Source organism: Eleutherodactylus coqui, chromosome 12 (assembly GCF_035609145.1).
Source record: "Eleutherodactylus coqui strain aEleCoq1 chromosome 12, aEleCoq1.hap1, whole genome shotgun sequence".
NCBI lineage: Eukaryota > Metazoa > Chordata > Amphibia > Anura > Eleutherodactylidae > Eleutherodactylus > Eleutherodactylus coqui.
In genome coordinates, this window is record NC_089848.1 from 78806854 (window position 1) to 78831370 (window position 24517).

Sequence of the window (24517 nt, forward strand, 5' to 3'; positions counted from 1 at the left end):
CCTGAGGTTCCGGTTCTCGCTGAATCAGACTTTTAGCAAAGTTCGACCTGAAATGGGGTTTTCCTGGTTTGGTTTGCCCAGCACTACTGTTAAACATTACTCTTGCTTTGCCCTTTGCTGTCAAATATTATGGCCATCAACAGACAAAGGTTGTGATGTTCAGTGTTGGACTGAGATCCTGCTGGACCAAGCTGCAAATGGACCCCAGTGGCAAGCGATTGGCTCCAAAGTGATCTCAAATGGAACTGTCTTTCTCAATCCCTGGGCCTATTATTATGTAAGAACCTGCAATCACTGGTGGTCCCTCTGGTGCGCCAGTCAAAACTTTGAAGCCCTAAGTTATCGAACTCTTGCTAAAATCAGTTATGTGACCACCTTGGAATAAATGGTTGAGCAGCATTTGGGACATATTTATTATTCTGAATATAAGGGGCATTTCAGGAGTCTATTTAATGAGTAGAATTGTGCCCTATTGTCCTATATTACACGGGCATCCCTCGGATGTAATAGTCCGTCTCAGTGGCAGGTTCCCTTTAAATCAGCATGTAGTGCAGTGTTGTGTATAGTTGTGCTGTCATGGTATTCTGGGTTCTGTCATGGTGCAGAGAGGATGCAGTGTACAGGTTGCTTGTACAGCTTGAAGTTTGTTATTATGCAATTATGTAAATAACCTCCAGCGTCACCCGCACGCATCTTGACATCTTCACTTGCCACATAACAATGTGACGGCAGACGAGTCACCAGACAAATATTCTGCAAAGATGGTCTTCACATTGTGAACCTTGGAGCCGATTCATGGCTGTCATCAGAGTAAAACCATTGACTTTAATGACTCTGGAGCTGCATGTGCTGGGGATAGGGGGGGCGGTTGGGTTGGCTTTAGTTTTGAGTTCTCGTCCTGAGTCTGATGATAAGCGGCCTCACATGTGGTTTTTGTGTTTGCAGATTCTTTGTGTGCCAGAATGTGATATTATGAAGATGATCGACCAAAAATATATGGAGTGCATAAACCATACGGACTATGGTAACCAGACTGCAAGTAAGGAAAATAATATTTCTGTATTCTCTATCTATCTATCTATCTATCTATCTATCTATCTATCTATCTATCTATCTATCTCAAATCTATCTATCTAGCTCATATCTATCTATCTCTATCTATCTCTATCTATCTCATATCTATCATATCTATCTATCTCATATCCCTCTCTATCTCATATCTATCTCTCTCATATCTCTCTATCTATCTCATTTCACTATCTATCTCATTTCACTATCTATCTCAAATCTATCTATCTCAAATCTATCTATCTCAAATCTATCTATCTCATATCTATCTATCTCATATCTATCTATCTCATATCTATCTATCTCATATCATCTATCTATCTATCTATCTATCTATCTATCTATCTATCTATCTATCTATCTATCTATCTATCTATCTATCTATCTATCTATCTATCTTCTATTATGCCCAACTGGCAGCCAAGTGGTCACATGCAGTTCTTACCTGCTGGATGTGCAGCCCTTATGTTCCAGTTTGCCAGGCAGGGGGTGCTCAAGAGGGGGGCACTGAGGTATCTCCCCAAAAAAGTCAGTTCACATGACTGTTTTTGTACATGTATGTATGCATGGGATTTTTATATGCCACTGATCAATATCTTTGAAGACCTGTTTTGTACATTATTTTACAAACTAGATTCTAGATAAAGTAAATATAGAAAAAAAACTGCTACAAATACAACTGTGTAAAAAAGTCTTACTTGCGTCCACCACCTACCACCCTGCAATTCCTGAACTTGTTGTCTTTGAAGGAATTAAAGGCCACATATGAGGCCTCAGAGATAGATAGATGGATGGATAGATGTGAGAAAGATAGATAGATGGATGGATGGATGGATGGATATTCGATAGATAGAGACTGTCCTGTAAGCATGCTAATGGGAGGCCCTGATGTGACATGTCTGGATTTTAACATCTGCAGATCTGTCACTTGGAACAATTGTTTTCTTAGAATGTAAGACTTTTCAAATTAGTGGAAAAATGTATCTAATTTCTCAGGATTTGGCACCAAAAGGGAGGAAGAGGTGTCTACTAGATTGGGCCAAAGACATGTCACCACAGTAATGGATGTTTTGGCCTTCATGTTGCAGATAACTGAATATCCAAAAGGCTTCTGGGATTTAGTTTACTGAGTGATTTAAATTGTTGTGCTCATGAAAAATAAAGAATTTGCCAAAAATGTTTAATGTCACCATAATATGAACGTTCTACAAAATGGATTGTTACAAAAGAGTTCAGTTAAGATAGACGGATAGATATGGGATAGATAAGAGGATAGATAGAGAGAGATAGATATGAGATAGATAGATAGATAGATAGATAGATAGATAGATAGATAGATAGATAGATAGATAGATAGATAGGAGATAGATAGATAGGAGATAGATAGATAGGAGATAGATAGATAGGAGATAGATAGATAGATAGATAGATAGATATGGGATAGATATGAGATAGATAAGAGATTAGATAGATAGATATACAAAGCCCAGAAAAAAGAACCCCTGTTCTTCACAACTCCCGTCTCCCATAGTGATCTGAATGACACGACAGGGGTCAAACTACCCCTACGGTCATGTGATCCTGGTAGTTACAGGCGGGGATTTCCGCCGACTGCAATCAAAGACAAGGTCTGTACGTGCATAGAGAAAGATATATAAGTAGATGTATGTATTACATGTGTTATGCTTGATAAAGACGCCAACGAGCGTTGAAACGCATTTCATTTCCTACCCACCTGCTGTATGACGTAATAAAAAGATTTGATATTCAACACTTTGGTGGTCACCTGCATACCGATTTGGAGGAGCGCTGGGGTTCTTTTTTCTGGGCTTTGTATATACTGCTTTTGTTTGCCGCCTGTTTCTCAAGTGTGCAAAAATGCCCCAGCCAGCTCTCCTAGAATTTCAGGACCAAGACCGGTGTTGGAGGCTCGTCGTGGTGTGATATGCGATTCTGGACTTCTAGGTGCTAGAGGAGGGTTCTCTTTGGGAGCCCCCACTAGCCACCGGGTAAGTCCCATCTTTGATTTTCTGCATAGAAACTTTTTGCTTTTAGCGAGGCAGAATGGATAGTAGATATTTGGTATTACGGAGCACTGTCCACATTTGTGCATTTCAGAGAGACAGACAGACATGAGATAGACAGATATGAGACAAATATGAGATAGATATGAGATAGATAGATACACAGATAGATAGATATGAAATAGATTAGGCAGATATGAGATAGATAGATAGATAGATTTATCTAGGGTTTGCATTCTCTACAGTTTTTGTTAGACCTATAAGTTAGTATATCAGTCTGCGTAGTAAGGGGGCAGATGTGGGTATTAGTATATCTTGACGCCACCAAGAAGTCCTGGTGGAGTCAACATTGACAGGGGGTTGGCGCCCCCTGTACCTGATTGGATGCAGTGCTGGGTTGCCTGCAGGTCCTGGCAGCCCACTAGCGATTTATAAAAAAGACATATACTCTCCAACGCTGCAGCACCGCAGAGCCCATGTCCAAGTGCCTTCCCTGCTGTAAGCACAGAACAAGTAGCAAGGAGGGAGGCCCCACAGCTCTGAGCCGGCGTTACCGGCGGCTGCAGCCCCCACCCTCCATGTCACATCATTCTTCTGTCCAGCAGCAGACAGCCAACAGTGGCGTGGAGACACACTGTGTCACCCCGCAGACTACAGGACAAGAGGACACATGGCACAGGGTGGATGGACAATGCGCAGCCCCACGTCCAAGTGCCTTACCCGTCGCAAACCCTCAATGCTGCACCCCCTCTGTCTTTAACCGCAGAGCGGGGTCGCAAGCAAGAAGGACACAGAGCTCTGAGGTAGCGTTACATGTGGCTGGTGGCCCCACCCCCCCTGTCACATATAGCGGGCGGCAGGTGATAGAGGCGACAGTGCCGTGGAAACACACATACAGAGGCCGCGATCGCATAATGCAGAACCTGAGGAGACCTCCCACAGCGCTGATGGACAATGAGGGCAAGGCATCAGGACAGAAGGGAATGTGTGAGCAGCGCTTTACTGTGGTCCAGCACACCGGCAGGTCACTCATAATCCGGCCGTCATCCATTGCAGAACCTTCAAGAACCTTAAGGTATTCCGCCAATTGGGAGCTAGGGGTGTGACAGGGGCGTTCCTCCTGCCAAGCCCCTAGCTCCCGTGGTGTCAAGGTACACTAATACTGCAGGGGTGTTGGTGAGTCGGCATCAGTTTTGTAATTCTATTGTAACACTGTAATAATGGTGTAGTAATCTCAGAAAGGAAAATATAAAATCAAGCAATCACAGAGAACGGCCAGATACTTACTGATACAAGAGGGCAGATAGCTGCATCCCCTCAACATGCAGGCTGCTAAACTGCCAAAGGAGGGAGCACATTACACCTGTGCTGGACACCGATGAGACAGCCGCTCACACAGCCTCTTAATATGAAGGGGGTGGCTGTAATCTGCTCCCTCCTTTGGCACTTTAGCAGCCTGCATGTTGAGGGGATGCAGCTATCTGCCCTCTTGTATCATTAAGTATCTGGCCGCTCTCTGTAATTACTGTAGAAAGTAGATGGCTACCGAGCCTCCAGCAAAAAACTGGTGGTATTTCTGAAGCCCATTGAAAGGGCTCCTACTAATATGAAAACCCCCAAAAAGGAAGAGCGTGGCTGTTCTGTTGGCCACACTACTCAACAACATAGAAAGATAAAAGGGACGAGCCAGCAGGTAGTCGAAAAAGGTGATGCTCTCTCGAGTATATCGCCTTACTGAGTATGCTCGCTCATCTCTTATAAAAATCCATCAAGTCCTCCTGCTTCAGCATGGGGGTGTAGAAGTCTAGACTATTGGAGAGTAAGAAACCCATTTCCTCCTCCAGACTCTAAAGCCGCCTCATAAATTACCTACATCAGTCTTAAGTTTGTTTTTGCTTTTTTTTGGACTATGTTCCTTCACATGTGGACTTGCCCTGAAGGGAGCCATACTCTAGTTTTGCAATTCTCTTCCACAGAACACATCAAAATTTCCCAAGAGACCAGATTCATAGAAGCGGTCACTTTATCTTAATTGCTTTGTACTAACCCAGGAACCACAATCCATCAATTGTGTTATCTTAACAAAGTCTGAGGAAAGAAGTGGCCAGGAAACCCAGAAAATGATTGATTTGTTTTTGCACAATCATTGGGTGTAAAATGCATTAATCTTTTAATTCGCCCTCCCCTCCTCCCCTCTCTTCATCTAATGGTCCTCAATCCAATGCCTTCTCCTTCTGCTGGCTGATTGTGTTTGTTTAATATCCATATGCTTAATGACTAGAGATAAAACCCCTGCTCTGGCTCCTGGTGGGTACAAGGCTTGCCACCCTGTATGCTGAGCTCAGCCCGTGTTCTACCAGTCGATAATATTTATTTTGGCATAGCTGATAATGTTAAATTAATGATGAAATATTCAGGCCGGAATATTCTCACCTCAAAGACTTTGCATCACTTTTCGACTGTAATTAATGTGTTAGCTCTCTTAATAAAAAGTGTTGACTGTCGTTATCGATATCATCATCTAAAAAGAGGCAAATGGGAAGATGGAAGAATGTCTCTACAGCGCCACCTATACAAAGGCAGCATTCCTGCAAGTCAATGTCTGACTTTTTAACAAGCCTTGTGACAGACAATGACTGGGAATGTAAGGCAAAGCCAAAGTCTTCTGCAGAAGGAAAAGATAACCATGCACAGACAGACTGACTCACGGTTGTTGCCCCTCATCAGTGTAGAGTAGGTTGCTGACTGGCTAGGTGAAAGGTGGTCTGGAGGGGTATGGTTTCTCATTAGGGAGAGCACCTGGTGGTTCTATTTTCCTTCTGGAGAAGACTGGTTTTGGTTTATATTCCCAGTCATTGTAACAAGGCCTCTGAAAAGGTTAGACTCTGACTTGCAGGAATGCTTCTGATAGGTGGCACTGCAGAGGCATTGTTCCATCTTTCATTTGCATAAATTTCCCAGAGGAGCATGCATAGCCTTACAAGTGTCCTTAGACCTACTAGACACTCTCCCTGAAGAGAAAGTTTACCCATCCCCACATCCAGAGTAATAGCGATGTAGGTGTTGGGGGGGGGGGGGGGAGTTGGGCTGCCTATAATATGTTGGCTATGAATAAACTATTCCATTCCCCAGTTCAGTGAAAACCTATTTACATTTACCAGTCTGCATGTATGACAGACTTCCTTCTCAGTACAAGCATGGCACATGTGGGATGGTCGTACTACTAGGAAAGCTGCACAAGGGCCTCAAAGGGGAAAGGACCCTATCAGTGGCAGTAAGGGTAGCGTACAAGTTAGATCAGAAGGGTTGTACCAAGATTGGCGGGGATCCCACTGCTGTGGATAGGTGATAGAAGTCAATTTCGGTACAAGGCCTTTAGTATTGGCTGAACCCACAAATTTCCCCAGACCTGTTTTATACCTAATGTGCACGGGGGTGACCCAACTTTTTCCTGATATTAGGAGAAAGAAGGGTCGGGCATGTCACGTTTCAACTTACCTAACTCTTTCTTCTCAAGGAGATAAGCTACCTCCAAAGACGTCTAGCAATAACCTGCTCTCCTTTCCCCACTGAGAATACTTGCATGCTCAATCGAATTGAGTGAGCATGTGTATAGAGGTGGGGGTTGTGAACATTACCTGCCAGCATACAGTTGCATGAAATGGCCAGCCATATGGTCTGCTTAAAGGAGTTTTCTGAGACTTATACTATTGATGATCTGTCCTCAGCATAGGTCCTCAATAGTTGATAGGTGGGGGTCTGCCGCTCAGGATTTCCACCAATAAGCTAATCTCTGAGCTGCTGACAGCATATGGCTCCGTAAACATTGCAGTGGCCTGGTTCGATACTACAGGCACATCTCCCATTGAATTCAGTGGGAGCTGTGCTTGCAGTACCAAATCAGGTCGCTGCAATACAGACAGCGCTATCTGCTTGCAGCTCTGTCCACAATGGAAGCAGACCCATATTGCTGTCAAATCCTTGGCATAAATTTTTTTGTGTGAACATACCCTTACAATCTTAATGAATAACCAATAAATGGATTCCAAAGTATCACAAAGGGGCCACTATTCCTTAATAGGGACCACAGGAGGGGCACTATTCCTTAATAGGAGCCACAGAGAGGGACACATCCTTTATTGGAGCTACAGAGAGGACACATAAATTCTTTGTGGAGCCACAGAGGGGGCACTAGTACTTGGAGGGGTACCAAGAGGTTCTTTTGGGAGTAGCAGCAGGATGGGGAAATGCGTACATAGGCGAATCATGGCTGGAAGAATTCTTTATGGCAGTCTGGGCCAAGAAGAAAAACGAAAATGAATCACTCCAGAAAAGGCGTCACCTTTGATCACTGGAGGCATCTGCACTGCAATCACTATCACTATGTAGAGCTGGTATATGACGTGTTGACTGTATCTTACACTCCTTTCTCAGATCACCTTTATAATAGATCTATTTGCACATGAAATCACTTACAATATACATTCCATTTATAGAAATCACTCTGTTAACACAAATTCAATAATGAGCTACGTGGAGCTTTGTTTCCACATTCCTAAATCCATCTTTACATTCATGAAACAAAGCCGTGGGCTGTTCTGGAACCCTGCAAAGCTAAGATGGGAAATGCTTGTTGCTATTTTCTTCGGTTATCCCATGATCAAATATTTGCTCTGTCATATTGGTTGTTGAGGCCGCACATACATTGTGGAGAATACTTTCTACTGCTGTCCAACAGAACACTCCTCTGCCTGAAAACACTCTGTGCTTCTGTAAACACTAATATCTTTGTTATCTCAAGTAGGACGTGATTGTAAAGCAGGTCTTGACAGCAATTCCTGAGTTGGAATCACGCTTCGTGCATGCCTTGGCCACTGTGAATTCCTTTACATAAGTGTATGGAGAATTAGCTGAACCTGGAAGAGCTGCACTGAATCATAGCAGCATTGCTAGAAGGGTGCCAATGGTGAAATCTCTACACGGCTCCTATTTCTAGTGGGACTGCAGTCAAACAACAAGAACATGGAAATGCATTCAAAGAAATGGACTTAAATGGTATTTCAAGCAGCCAGCTCCCAAAATTGGGGGCTCGTCCGGGATCAGGCATCACCACTGAGTGCTGATTAGTCTTGACACTGCTTTCATTATGAAAGACGTACTCACAGATTTTAATGTTGAAGGACGGTAGCTTTACTTGCACAATTATCTTGCCATTAAGACATCCCAAGACTCTTTGTTCTGAGCATCACTTAGTTGGCAGATTACAGTCAGTATGACCTTTTTCACATGTCTGATTGTTACATTACAGTATGTTATTAATGTCAGCACTTGAGGTGTGTGCTGATGTATCATACTAATTTGTCTAATGTTTTACTAATACACAGTGATGAATCACGGTTGTAGATCATCATCATATATGGCAGCGCATAACGTCATTAACTGTCAGCAAACCTTGGTGCTCAGGGTCCTAAAGCTCAGCCTCTGTTGACTTATAATGACTTAGTCTAGACCGAGGGTTTCAAAATAATTTTTACCAAGGGCCACATCAGCATTTTGGTTGCCTTCAAAGGGCCATTTATAATTGTAAGACTATATTTTAACCCTTCCAATCCAATTTTGGATTCAGGGTTTCCTAAAAGGCTTTCTCTTTTTGCTGTTATACAACAGTGCCATCTGCTGGCTAAACCCATTGTGTGTGCGCCAGAGAGGCTCCGACAGTGGAGTGGCTGGCAAAAGACGGTAAGAATACCCTGTCGGACGTCTTCTGACATTGGAGCTGTGCCAGCTTCAATCAGAACGTAGGAAGACGTCAGACAGTGGATTGGAAAGGGTTAAAGGATATATATTAAAAAGGGTGGGGGAGGGAGAGACAAATGGACCAGAGCAAGGTTTTGGTCCAAAGAAATTGGGGTACAAATCCACCAACACAGACACTTGACTCTAAAGTGCCAGGTAGTCAGAGAAAAGGAAATATTATGGAGGTCAGCAGAACCTGGTGGAAGGACCCCCAAAAATTCCTTAGGGTAGAGCCCTAACTGGGTCAATCAGCAGTATAACACAAGGTCCTCTCTGATCTGTGCAGCGGGCCTACGGCATATAGAAAGGCAGGCTGGAAAAATCGCATGCTGTTCCAATAGTAAAAATTGAAAATCGCATTGCAGTTGCATGAAACTCACATTTACACGCAAGTATGATGGGGGTTTTTTTCTGCTCCCATAAGGAGCAATGGGTGATTCTTGAACAGAATCGCCCCAAAATGGGACATATTGCGAATTTTCCAACTCACAGTAATCGTGTGAAACTCACCCGTGTAAATGCACCCTAATGTATGCAAAATACACATCAATGTGCATCTGTGCCCAATGCGATAATCATACGACACGTTTCAGATATCGTGAACAAGGCTATATGAGTGAATTATAAGTAACAACAAGACTGATATTTCTTGACATAGCGTAGATTCTGATGTTCTAAGCTGACGGAAATCTCAATATTTTCGCCTTCCAGACGACGGTTTATTTACCTGCAGATATGGTACCCATGTAATCCTGAGATTTATGGAAGCTGCATGAATTTTAATGCTCTCCTCCATTGCTTATGGTGAGGAGGAGGTACCACTCTTATCGCCTTTCTGTACGGTCTGTTGTAACTTGAAAAATCTTTTATATTTCACTGCGAGTCACAACGTGTAAATATTATCATATTTCGCCATAAAAATGCCATCCTAATGTTGTTGCAAAGTTAGCAGGAATTAGAAGGATTTTCGTTCCGTCTAAATGCACGCACCGACTGAATGACTAGTGAGAATCCATTCACATTTCATGTGTTGTTCAGTTTCAACAGGAATATGGAACAATACCTCTTTAGCGCCACCTATTGGAAGGCAGCATTCCAGTACGTTAGTGTCAGACTTTTTAAACAAGCCTTATAATAATGACTGGGAATTGTAAGCCAAAGTCAGAATAACTATATATAGATAGCTGTTTTGGGGTGATTGGCCCTCGTCAGTGTGCAGTAGGTTTCTTATTTGGCTACTGAGAGGCCTATAGATGAGTCAGGAAGGCTATTGTTTTTCCTTTAGGAGAGCACCTAGAAGGTGTGTGGGGAGACTTCTTAGGCCATCCATGCTTCTCTGGGTAATATGCAAATGGAAAGATAGAATAATACCTCTACAGCGCCACCCCAAAATAGATGATGAGGGGGCAATCACCCCAAAATAGTTGTCTGTGTATGGTTATTCTGGCTTTGGCTTACAATTCCCAGTCACTGTTATAAGGCTTGTTTAAAAAATCTGACATTGACTTGCAGGAATCCTGCCTTCCAATAGATGGCGCTGTAAAGGTAGCTACTTCTTCCAACCTTAGGTTGGATGGTACTCTGTGCAGAATATTTCTCCTCGCCCCTCTATCAAAAAAAAATAAAAATATATATATAAGCAGTCTGCTTGCATTCTGCTTGTGCAGGAAGAAGCAAGATAGCAGCATTCCCACACAAAAACAGCTCAGTGAATAGGTACTGCACAGAACCAATTTCATAACATCGATACAGCACCAGAACAAAGCTCAGTGCATAGATACAATACCAGAACCAAGCTAATAACAAATACTACAGCAGAACCAAATTGATAACATAAATACAGCGCCAAAACCAATCTCATTACATAACTATAGTACCAGAACTAAGTTCATAACACAAATACAGCCCCAGAACCAAGCTCAGTACATAGATAAAATACCATAACACTGCTCATAACAAAAAACAGCCCTAGAACAAACGTGAGTATATAGATCCAAAACCAAAACAGGCCATCAGGAGCAATGGAGCCCCTATCCATAGTGAGGAGATCATCTTGTAGTTAGAGATTCCATCAAGAATGACTTCTGCTTGCCATATACTTAATATAGCTTTTGGCAAATAACTGTAAAAGAACCATGTTATGGTATCAATGAAACTAATCAAGTTTTACGATACTGTTACTCAGTCCTAACTATGACTAGCTAAGGCTTGGAAATATTATTGTATGCACAATAAGAAATAACAGTACTTCCTACAATAATCACAACACTGGCAACATATAGTATGAATAATGCAACTTGCGCTTTAACCATGGGCAATAGAACCGCAACTCACAGCTTTAACCACACAGTTGGGATAGACTTTTCGAATATCATCTGTTAATGTCCAGTCTTGATTTTGCTTTTTATCTTAATAATAGTCCAGTACCAATGATTGAGCCTCCATTAAAACATTACTGTCCAAAGAAATAGTGTTAGTATGCCTGCTGATAAACTACATGACCTTTATGGTATGTTCACTGTTCGGTTTTTAATGAGGCTGGCCTCACTTACGTAAATTGAGTGGCAGCATTGACTTAAACCAGTTCTGACATCTAGATTTGGGAGAATTCATTGACCACAGTTACCAGCACTCCAAGCAGTTGTACAGATGTTCCCCTAGGGATTTCAAGTTCAATACTGGCTCTCTTTCTCTTGCAGATCATCTCACTTCTATAGCTTCTCCACAATGCTGTTCAGTCTATATCCCACATTTCTGAGTTCCCTGATGTCCTCCCAGCAGCTCCTGCTGCTGTTCTCTGGCTTCCTATCTTCAGCCTGCTGTGTTTGTGCAGGCATCTCTTACAGCACCTCTATTCACAGTTAAATCCCTGCTATACTGCCTTGTGGCATAGCACTAAAACCTGTTATATGGGCGCCTGTCATACTGAGAAAGTTTGGGGCTTGTAGAGGGAAGGAGTCTCTCCCATAAATTCCCTGCCAGCAAAGACCTTGTGGGAGGGGGCTTGCCCTACATTGTTCCTAGCACCCCATTCAATGGCGCTTCCTATGCCTCTGCTCTGACCCCTGTCTAGCCATGACCATTGGGTCGCTTAGATGGACAGCTAAAAGCCACTGTGAACTGTAAGGAGGAGATCGGAGAGAAGGCTCACCTTGGAGCAGCCAAACTATGATAACTTTCCATTGGAGACATTAATCTGTTTGCTCTTATTGGGTGTTCATTAATATAATGACACAATGCAATAAGTTCATTTGTACCTTGGAGATCAAAGTCCGCTCTGCGCCTCTCTATCTGTTGCTCACATTATATACACTGCATGCTGGAATGTAGATTTAGCTGTGTTTGTCGAGTGCGATGTGTATTCACTCTATTAACACGATAAATATTGTCTTTCAACGCTCAGCTGCCGGTTAGTTTATGCAGCGACCCGGTGTCAGAGACGGAAGAACGAGGTTAGGAGATGACATCTACTGATAAGCTACATTGTATAGTGATTTATCTGTTTATATGGTCACGTGTTGTTTTCTTATCAGATTTTTCCGTACAATCACAGTTTTGTATTGGTAACTCCCTTGGATGCTCACTCACTGTCACGCATGCGCAAATTACCTGCCATACTCCAGTTGCTCCAGTACACTTGACAGTACACAGTGCATTGCATTCTACATGGGGCCCTCTACACAGCGCCCATATCTAGGTAGGTTGCTTTTGGCAAATATGCACTGGCAATAGTGCCCAAGTGACTCAAACAGTAATGCTGAGCTGTGGCATATGTATAGGGGGTGCGGTCGCACCAGGCCCTAGAGCCCTAGGGGGCCAATAAAGTTTTTATTCCCCCATATTGCAAACCAATACTATCAATGAAGCTTTATAGTTGGGGGCCCAGTTCCAGATTTTGCACTAGGGCCCAGCAGCTTCAAGTTACGCCTTTGATGCAGAGTATCTCTGTGAGTAGTGGTACAGTATATTGCTAGAAGATTCTACAATCTGCTAATCCTGTCTCTAGGACCCCAAGTACAAAGAGGCCAAGGTACTGTACAAAAGAAATGCAGGAGCCTCAAATAAATGGAGCTGTACCGCTATACTAGGAACGGCACTTGGACAGAATGATACTTTGATAGAACTCTGAAGTGCATAGGGGTAGTACCAAGAAACTACAAGTTTTGGGCAGGCCATATAGAAACAGCACCAGGGCAGTAAACTGAATCTTTGACCCAAGCAAAGGAAAGCTTAGCTGTGATTCTATCCAAGGGACCTTAATTCCTGCATTCTCATGATCGAAGGAGGTCCCAGTGGCCAGCCTCCATGAATCAGCATATTTTAGCATTGCACCATCACATGCTGAGATGTGAAAGCCCCTTTAATCTATCACATACACCTTTAGCATGCCCATGAACAGGCTGTAGTACTGAATCTTGTCTTCATTGTCCTATTTTAAGCCCCTTATGACTCTTGCTTTAACTTAAAGACCTGAAGGCCACCTCTTTATTCATACCCTTGTCTACTACAGTGTCTGGCACCATCATAACCCCTAGACGGCATGCACGCTGCCTTGGGGTCACACTGGACTCTGACCTCTCCTTTACCCCCCACATCCAATCCCTGACCCAAACATGCCACATGAACCTCAGAAATATTACTAAAATCCTTCCGTTCCTCACCATGGATACGCTAAAAACACTTGTGGTTACCCTCATCCACTCCCAACTCAACTACTGCAACTCGTTATTCATCGGCCTCCCCCACACCAGACTCGCTCCACTCCAATCCATACTAAATGTGGCAGCTAGGCTCATTTTTCTATCCAGCCGTTACTCAGACGCCTCTGCACTATGCCAGTCGCTGCATTGGCTGCCCATCCACTGCAGAACTAAATTTAAACTCCTCACCCACAAAGCTCTGCATGGTGCCGCAACACTGTACATCGCCTCCCTCCTGTCCATACACTCAGATTAAACACCCCTCTAATATGAACCTCACATGTTTGCCTACAGGACTTCATCAGAGCAGCACCAATCCTCTGGAACGTTCTACCCCAAGGCATCCGGACAATCACCGATGCACGAAATTTCAGATGTGCCTTAAAAACTCACCTCTTCAGGGAGGCATACCAAATCTCCTGACCTTGTCCCTCGCCTCTCCCTATGGCTCCCCACACCTTCCACCCTGCCCATCGCATATGACCTCTACCCCTGCACCTTCTTACCACCCCCTCCCCGCTTGCTTTCTAATAACTGATTTCCACATGTAATTCTCGTATTGCCTGTGTTCCCCCATGCCTCATCAGCACCCCCCCCCCCTTGTACCTCCTGTATCACCCCTATCCCATTTTTTTCTAAGCTGATTGTACCTCACATTGTAATTGTTGTATTGCCTGTGTTTCTCCTATGCTTGAAGGTGCTGCAAAATAAGTTGGCGCTATGCAAATAAAGATTATTATTACTACTGTCTATCTGGATCATCTAGTGATGATGGGCTTCCTGTCTGAGAATGTGAAACCATTGGACCATTGTCATTCTACGGCCTCTAATAAACCACAAGTTTAACTGGGACAATGTCTTCAAAAATTACAATTCTCACAAGTATTGAGCAGTGATGAGTTTGATGAGTTCTACTAGATCGGAGAGTGTATTAGGGAGTTATATGATCACCTAGTTTTTATCCAGGAGAACATTATATTCAGTGTATATTGCAGACCGTACACCACCAAGCAGCAATGCCGAATGCACTGACTTAATACTGTGTTTCCTCACTGAGCGCTTTGGTAAATGTCAGATTGCTTATCTTAGCTGACACATTTCCATTTTACAGAAGCCAAAAATTGTACATCCCATTCAACCCTATCAGTTAAAGAGATATGATTGACAATTGATGCCGGCTGAGTAGTGTAGAGCTGAGTTAGAGGAGAGATTGTTCTTGAAGGATCCGATGAACAGAAGGCAACAATTGCCCATGTTTCTCGTCAACATTTCCCACAGAATCAATTGGCTTTTCTGTTGAGGTTATAAAAGCTAAAAACACACCAAAAGACCCCAAAACATATTGGTCATTATAGAATTCTGTGCAGTGATAAGGTCGGTTGATCTACTGGGTCACCAAAGAATCCAACAAGCACCTCATCTACACCACTGAGAATGAACATTACTCCAAAGACCTAACAGGTCGTGGCTCTCAGAAAGTCCTGGTTGAGTGTGAGTTAGAATCAGACCCACCTCAACTTTACATAGGTCCTTGATCGACCATTAGATTAAAAAACAACTTTAACAAGTGCTCAGTAGACCCCTCAAAGCCCAGTGGGCAAATTGCCCACCTTTTTCAAGTGCTCGTCTCAACCTTGGTTAGAGTCAAGTGTAACTGATCTTTAGGGTCACCGTAAACGCAGAAGGCTGTATGGAGCCTCATACAGTCTGATATGTAAATTCTGAACATTTGAAATGTCATCGTCACCAATCAAACTCATTCCATGCGACGGCTCGGAAGAGTAATGTCATGTTTTTGCACTCATTAGGCACCATAGATGGAGCATGGAACAAATACGTTCTGTCATCCTGGACATTAGTGAGACGGGTTGGCTAATTCTGTTTAAACAACAGTGGTTTAATGAGACATAGCTCTGTGATTACTAGGGTGCCTACAGATATAGCAGAGACGAATTTGTCCATTCACTATGCGGGGCTGCATAGTTGGGTACTTTAATATTTGTATGACTTCAAATAATGCAGCTTTACTTGCGGTCCTGTGTAAGACCTCAGATAACATATCATGATGAAAAATGACAAAATTCACTCTACACATGTAATAGGCTTATAGAAGTCCTGCTGCCTCTGTAATTTAAAGGGGTTGTACAAGGATTACAGGTTATTTCTTATCCACAGGATAGGGGATAACTTGCTGATTGGTGGAGTCTCACCACTGTGAATGAAGCGGAGGTCGATCATGCACGGTTGGTGCTCCATTCATTTTTAATGGGGCTATCTCCGAGTCCCATTGAAAATGAATAGAGTGGCAGCATGCTTGTGCAACTGACGCGCCATTCATTCTCCTTCTCTCTGCAGAGGGTGAGCCCCCAGTAAAGAGGACATGTGACATTGGACCTGCATTCTTGGGATCGGTAAGACCCCCACCAATCAGCAAGTTATCCCTTATTCTTTGGATAGGGAATTACTTGTAATTTTGGTAGAATCCCATTAATATATTTATATCCACACTAAACATGAAAGGGGATGACATGGATATACCATCAATGTCCTATTAGTGAAGGTCCAACTTTTGTAACTACTGCCAGGGCTAAAATTAAGTGGTAGCTAAAGAAACATGCTGCTTTGTCTCCTACCGGCATAGCTTTTTCCAAAGTCCACATGGTCATCACATTACCGTTAATGGCCAGTCGTATTGTCTTGGCAGTGGATGTGTGTCCAATGTGGCTTAGAACTGATTTGACTTGGGGCTAGATCCAGGTGCAGCACTTGGGGTTCCCCAGTTTTAACCCATTTCACCCCACCAATCAAGATCTGGTCTTGGCTGCAGGGTTCCATAGACCATTACCCTAGAAATAGTCTCTGTTAAAAGGTTGCCCCTTCATTGTGACAACTAGGGAGTGGTTTAGGCTATTAATTGTCAAACACCTCCATCGCCCGCTGTCTTTAGATTGTTACATTAATATGATCTTATGTTATCTGCAACTTAATTGTCATGCAAGTGCGGTGCATGTGCCTGGTGTTTGTAACTCAGTGGCTGATGTCCTCAGTTGTTTCCAGTAGGAACGATTCCGGCTGTGGAGCGGCAAGGATTCTGTGTCCAGCAGTGCTGTGGGCCATACCATTGGGCAGGTAGTAGAGTTACTGTGGTGGCCTTAGAGTGAGGGTATGTTTAGAGCATAGAGGTCAGTATGGTGTGAGTGGAATGCATTGTGTGTGTTGCATAGGGTCGGTACTAGTGGAGGACCTTCAGATGTTGCTGTTTTCTCTTGTGAGTTCTTTTGCTGATAGCGTTTTGGGGGCAGTGATGGGAAGGAAGTTGTCATCTTTGGCTATTTTGTTCAAATTGTGGGGTTGGCGGGACTTTACTAAGTCCTTTTTTGGTTTGACATGTGATGCATGGTTACAGGCGCTTTGGCCGTCATCCAGTGTCATTTCCTTTGTTGGAAAGACTGTTTGGGGGGCTTCCTTGGGTTTGCTCATCAACATATGAGGTAGTACTTTTCCAGATTGCCTTTTCTTTGGCATTTCGGGCTGAGGAGTTAGTTTTGAATAGCACAGGCATGATGGGAGGCTTGCAGATCTATGAGGTGGAGCTGTTGCAAGATGGGTTGCTTTGCTGTTTGCTGAGCTCTAAGACTGATCAGGTAGGTCGTGGAATGAAAGTGCAAGGTTCTTTGTTGGCACAGGATTCTGGTGAGCTTAATCCCATTTTCAGTTTGTAGCAGTATTTCGGAAGTGTCTTGGGGTGGTGGGTGAGGAGGCTGGGTCATTTAGGTCGCATTTGTTATGGATTGAAGCTACTACGGAGGCGGCTCGGTGGGGTTTGGGTCCGGAGGTGGTTTGTTGGGTAGGGCATTGGGAGTCTGACCATTACAAATTGTAACGCATCCACATCTACTTTAAGCTGTTGATGTTGAGGGTTGTTTTGTTTTCTCTGCTTTGTTTCAAAGTAGGAGATTTGCCTGGTCTAGATAATGGGTCACTTGTACATATATTGGGGAGCATTGCAGACAGATGTTCAGTAGTTGAGTAGGCAAATGGGTTTTCACAGGATTGGGGTAATTATTCAATGGTTCGGGATTTGGGGAGTACATTGAAACAGGTTATTACCAGAGTTTCAGTTTTTTGTTGGGATGGCTCATGCTCCCGATATCTTAGTCATAGAATGATTTGGGGGTCTGTGCCTCCAGAGCTTTCATTAAAGACATTAAGATTGACTTGCTCCGGCTGTGGACGGCTTACCTTGGTGCGATTGTGATCTGGTCAGATATTGTGGCCCTGAAAGAATGGCGTTTTGCTAGATTGGTTGACTGCATTAATAAAGCCCAGATCAAACTCAATAAAGAGGTGGGTGCGTTTTTGTGCAGTGTGGCATCGTGATTTGGAGATGTTGTCTAAGAACTGTTGCTGGTTGAGAGGGACCCATTTAAAAGCCGTGGATGTGTGGTCCTTGACCATCCAGGAGGCGTTGAGCGTGTCTTCTTGTTTTGGAGGAACTTTCACTTGTAAGGTATCAGAAGTGAGAGTTATGGATGAGACGTGGTCATGAGGGGTATTGACAAAAAAATGGAGGTATTTTTATACTGATAATGGTAGACTGGGTTCTTTAGGGGAATCGTTACTTTCATACAGATTTGTTTCAGTTGTCCTTGAGGTGGCAAGCATGGCTGAGGGTAAGAAATGGGCTGACGTGGTTATATAGGGGCTTGCCTCTTCATGACTCTCGTGTATGTTTACGATAGGATGGTTTAATGTTTTCGTATTAATGCTTAATAAAGGGCCACAGTGTAGTGTCATTATTTATAAGGCATCAACATCCTCTTAGTCACGTAACTCTCATTGAAGTGAATGGGAGCTCCAGATACAACATAGCACAGGACACAATGCTGTTTCCATCACTCTCTGAGCATAGCACACTGCACTACGCTGTTTCAATAACTTCCATTCACTTCAATGAGAGTTACGAAAACAGCCCTGCCCCAAGCACTCGGCTCTCTCCGACAAGTGGTCAGATCAGAACGGTCGGGTTTTTCCATCTTGTCCTTGAAAAGCCAAGATAGAAATATCACTTTAACCCTTTCCAATCCAATTTGTATGCTAGATTTCCTAGGGAGCTTACTCTTTTTCTACTGTTATACAATGGCGCTATCTGCTGGCTAAAGCCAGTACTGCATGAGGTAACACGTTGGATAGGCTCCGACAGCAGAGAGGCTGGCAATATACGGTAAGAAAACCCCGACGGATGTCTTCCAACATCGAAGCTGTACAGCCTTAAATCATAATGTCTTTAGATGTCAGACAGTGGATTGGAAAGGGTTAAATGCACGTGTTTCATGCCAGAAAAGAAAAATGTTGAGAATTTCAAATGAGACGTCTCTTCTTTCAACTGCGCTTTGTTTTGGTGACACTGGTGCCGTTTAAGGTAAAATCATCCGATAAGCCGGACGGTGTTTTGATCACTTCTGAATAAACAGCACAAAGAGATACAATAATAATAATTATAAGAATCTGCAGCGGCAATTTTATATAATGGGCTGAAAAAGCAACGGATGCCGAGCAAACAAAGCCGAGCCCGAGCTCAGCAGATAATTCACCAAACACAGAGAGCAGATCAGTATTATTCAATTTGCTCCCCAATTTAGAGATTTGTGACTCATAGATTGAGGTTAAGTAAATGATGTGCACTTTATCCCGCATCATTAATCTAAATAGCAAGAAATCTCGGTGCTGATTAATTGCAGGCTATAATGTTATACTGTTCGGTGCTACGGTTTTCTAATACAGAGCTCGAAATCTCCTTCGTAGACATCAAAGACTGAGAGAGTTCACTGAATGTAGGATTGGACTACTTACACTGAACTCAAACATAAGTTTGTCTTCCGCAAGCACCTCAGCTCCTGCTAGTAATGGCTGCAGGTCTATGCAAGGGGGCTTCCAGCTCTGGATCAGAAAACTATAAAGATTTAGTTAGAACTGAAAAGAGTTTTCCAGAATGCAATAAAGTCCAGCAAAGTGTGCGTGTGTGTGTGTGTGGGGGGGGGGGGGGGGGGGATGACTAAAGTAATAAAAGACCTACTACTCCTCTGATAAATCCATGCAATTCCCGCACCATAGCTATAGTTTTCCCCTCCTGTGCTTGTTTACTTGGCTGCTACAGTAACATGAGTATGTGGGCATGTCACCACTGGCAATATTTTATACTATTACACCCCTTCTTACATACACTTGGGTTAGTATTATAGTAGTTCTATTCTTGTACATATGAGGCTGTATTATAGTAGTTCTATTCTTGTACATATGAGGCTGTATTATAGCTGTTATATTCTTGTACATAAGAGCAGTATTATAGTAGTTATATTATTGTACATAGGGGGCAGTATTATAGTAGTTATATTCTTGTACATAACAGCAGTATTATAGTAGTTATATTCTTGTACATAACAGCAGTATTATAGTAGTTATATTCTTGTACATAGGAGGCAGTATTATACTAGTTATATTCGTGTACATAGGAGCAGTATTATAGTAGTTATATTCTTGTACATAGGGGGCAGTATTATAGTAGTTATATTCTTGTACATAGGAGCAGTATTATAGTAGTTATATTCTTGTACATAGGAGGGCAGTATTATAGTAGTTATATTCTTGTACATAGGGGGCAGTATTATAGTAGTTATATTCTTGTACATAGGAGCAGTATTATAGTAGTTATATTCTTGTACATAGGGGGCAGTATTATAGTAGTTATATTCTTGTACATAGGGGCAGTATTATAGTAGTTATATTTTTGTACATAAGGGGCAGTATTATAGTAGTTATATTCTTGTACAGAGGGGGGCAGTATTATAGTAGTTATATTCTTGTACATAGGGGGCAGTATTATAGTAGTTATATTCTTGTACATAGGGAGCAGTATTAGAGTAGTTATATTCTTGTACATAGGAGCAGTATTATAGTAGTTATATTCTTGTACATAAGGGGCAGTATTATAGTAGTTATATTCTTGTACATAGGGAGCAGTATTATACTAGTTATATTCTTGTACATAGGAGCAGTATTATAATGGTAATATTCTTGTAAATAGGGGGCAGTATTATCGTAGTTAAATTCTTGTACATAGGAGGCAGTATTATAGTAGTTATATTCTTGTACATAGTGGGCAGTGTTATAGTAGTTATATTCTTGTACATAGTGGGCAGTATTATAGTACTTATATTCTTGTACATAGGAGGCAGTATTATAGTAGTTATATTCTTGTACATAGGAGCAGTATTATAGTAGTTATATTCTTATACATAGGGGGCAATATTATAGTAGTTATATTCTTGTACATAGGGGGCAGTATTATAGTAGTTATATTCTTGTACATAGGGGTAGTATTATAGTAGTTATATTCTTGTACATAGGAGCAGTATTATAGTAGTTATATTCTTGTACATAGGAGCAGTATTATAGCAGTTATATTCTTGTACATAGGGGGCAGTATAATAGCAGTTATATTCTTGTACATAGGGGACAGTATTATAGTAGTTATATTCTTGTACATAGGGACAGTATTATAGTAGTTATATTCTTGTACATAGGAGCAGTATTATAGTAGTTATATTCTTGTACATAGGGGCAGTATTATAGTAGTTATATTCTTGTACATAGGAGGCAGTATTATAGTAGGTATATTCTTGTACATAGGGGGCAGTATTATAGTAGTTATATTCTTGTGCATAGGAGGCAATTGTATAGTATATTCTTGCACTTAGCACTGTATGATAGTAGTTATTTTCTGCATGTCGATTGTCCTGCACCGATTTTACTACTGCAAGTCAAATGTGAAAACAAACATTTCCCTTAGATTTAGTGAGTGTTAGATAAGATTTAGTTCCCGTTTCTCTCACCTCCTCCGGTGTGACAGGGATCTCTGGAGATGTGTGTTACAGCGCTGGCAGTCAGAGTTAGTGTCGGGAACATAGTTGGTGGATATATTATTAATAAGTATAAATAAATGATGGAGGTAAAATGCTTGGCAAGTAGAAATTAAAAATGCTCATGTAAAAAATATTTCCCTCCTTTTTTTCTCCTCGTACTTGTTACATCTCAGTAAGAAAATGTCTGCGAAATGTTTTATTATATTCATTACTTAAAAGATTCTGGAACAAGTAATTCTGTTTATAGCTGGGTGAGGTTATTGCAGATTAGAAACATTTAAAATGAAGGCAACTTTATATAAAGAGATCTCCCAAAAACAGAATTATGCAGTGGTGTACGTACCATAGGGGCAGCTCAGACTCGCTATATCCCCCCTCCTATGTAGACCCAGCATGGAACTGGAAGCAAAACTAGTACAAAAATGGAGGAGAAAATACCAGTGGGTCGTTATGACCTTTCCTACTAGAGATCTAAAAAGTGTGAGAAGAAGAAGCGGCAAACAAATTTAAACAAGATTTCAACTACCCTTAATCATTCAATGATGCATTTTGGGGCAATAAAGGGGGTTAAGGGAGGTTTTACATTCATAAGCATCTATTTAAAATACTCTCAGTCATTTTTCCCTGACAATGATATAGGAACTTTTTCAACTACTAACATGTATATGTTTTAATACAGAATATAACTCAGGATCAGTACAGGGTAAGTAATGTAATGTATGTACACAGTGACTCCACCAGCAGAATAGTGAGTGCAGCTCTGAAGTATAATACGGGATGTAACTCAGGGTCACTACAGGATAAGTAATGTATGTAGACAATGACTCCACCAGCAGAATAGTGAATGCAGCTCTGGAGTATAATACAGGATGTAACTCAGGATCAGTACAGGATAAGTAATGTAATGTATGTACACCGTGATTCCACCAGCAGGACAGTGAGTGCAGCTCTGGAGTATAATACAGGATGTAACTCAGGATCAGTACAGGATAAGTAATGTATGTACACAGTGACTGCACCAGCAGAATAGCGAGTGCAGCTCTGGAGTATAATACAGGATGTAACTCAGGATCAGTACAGGATAAGTAATGTATGTACACAGTGACTCCACCAGCAAAATAGTGAGTGCAACTATGAAGTATAAGACTGGATATAACTCGGAAGCAGTACAGGATAAGCAATGCAGTGTATGTATAAAGTGACTCTACCAGCAGAACTCTGGAGTGTGATACAGGATGCAACTTGAGATTAGTACAAGATAAGTAATGTAATGTATGTACACAGTGACTCCACCAGCAGAATAGTGAGTGCAGCTCTGGAGTGTAATACAGGATAAAATACAGGATCAGTACAGAATAAGTAATGTAATTATTTACACAGTAAGTTAATTCAATTTGCAGATTAATTCAGTAGAAAAACCTAAACTAGACTGAACTGAACTAGTTGAACCCTGTTTAAAGGCCTTTTTACCCACAACGATTATCGCTCAAAAGCAATTTTTTGAGCGATAATCGTTAGGTGTAAATGTGCCTATCTTTCACTTTTCTGCCAAACGATGATTTTCAGTTTGGCATGAAATCCATCGTTCAGCAGAAGAGCTGATAAGACGGACCGCACCTTGTGTTCTGCCTGGGCAGTGCTGATAACATTGTCTCAGCTGTCAGCCCTGTGGCAGAACAAAGAGAATTTATTTAGAGAACAGCAGGTGGTCTGTTCCCTGAATACAGCTCCCGGCAGCTCACACGCTACTAATTGGTACTAATAGGCATTAGTACCAGGTAGTAGTTTATGCAAAACGATCGCTCAAAAGCCATCTTTTAAGCAATCATCTTTGTGTGTAAATGGGCCCTAACTCGAACTTTGCTAAAAGTTCGGTTCTGAGAGAACTTGAACCTCAGTCATTTCGCCTTGAAAAAGGAAGTAAGAGGAAAGTGGTAGTGGTTGTCCTGTGTTTCAGCGGTTAGCACTGTTGCTTTGGAATCTCTCAGGTCTTAGATTCCCATCTGACCAAGGACAACACCTGCATGGAGTTTGTATGTTCTCTAAAAACATACTTATAGGAGAATATAGATTGTGAGTCCCAATGGAGACAGAAAATATCAGGTGACGTAAAGTGCTGTGTCATATGAATGTGCTATGTAAATAAATGATTATTAGGAAACACTGAAAGAACCTACAAACTCCATGTAGATGTTGTCCTTGGTCAGATTTGAACCTATAACCTCAGTAATGCATGGCAATAATGCGATCCATCGAACCACAAGACTACAACCATTATGGTATTATATAACAATTTTAGGGTTTCTGCTGACATTTTGGTTTGATTCAAAGTAATTCAGACTGAACCGAATTTGGCCAAACAGAACTTTTACAAAATTCACTCCACACTGGTTATGGGCATAGACTTTTGCATTTTTTCAGTTATTTTATGTGACTGAACTTGGTTTCAAAATGTGCTGACCATGGAGGACCTGGAAATAAAATGAACCTTACTACTTTTGGAATCTGACTCCTGCATAATGATGGCCAGGATGATCAGAGGCATGGTTGATGTTGTCTACACTGCTGTGACTGGAGAGATAGAAGCGCACAGCAGGACAGGTTAGCCTGATTTCCTCTAGAGAGTTGCAGAGTGGATGAAAGGAACACACTGATGACAGACCACCTGCTGCAGCTGTGCTATGTACTGCCAGATGGGGAAAGAGGGAAACATGTTTGCATGCAAGTCTATAAATTGGTTGTGCTAATTCTACCAGAGGTCTACACTACTGCGAGTTTAGATTTCCAGTCTCATTCATAGAAATGACATACATCTATATAATGCCATTAGTTCTTAGGGTGCCTTCACACTTGCAATCGTGATATCACTGCGTTTTTTTTAACGCAAATGTCAATAAGACTTCCTAATGTTAAAAACTAGAGATGAGCGAGCACGCTCGTTTAAGGCTGCTACTTGATCGAGTAGCAGTCTTATCGAGTAACTGTGTACTCGCCCGAGCAGCATACG

At 42.0% G+C, this 24517-nt stretch overlaps 1 protein-coding gene across 1 annotated transcript in view; it reads left to right on the forward strand.

Moving 5' to 3' along the window:
• VIPR1 (vasoactive intestinal peptide receptor 1) overlaps positions 1–24517 on the forward strand; it is a 221795-nt gene that overhangs the window by 68082 nt on the left and 129196 nt on the right. Inside the window, exon 2 of the mRNA XM_066584602.1 lies at positions 946–1039. Within this exon, the coding sequence (XP_066440699.1) occupies positions 946–1039 (94 nt within the window). The remainder of the gene's footprint in view (positions 1–945; positions 1040–24517) is intronic.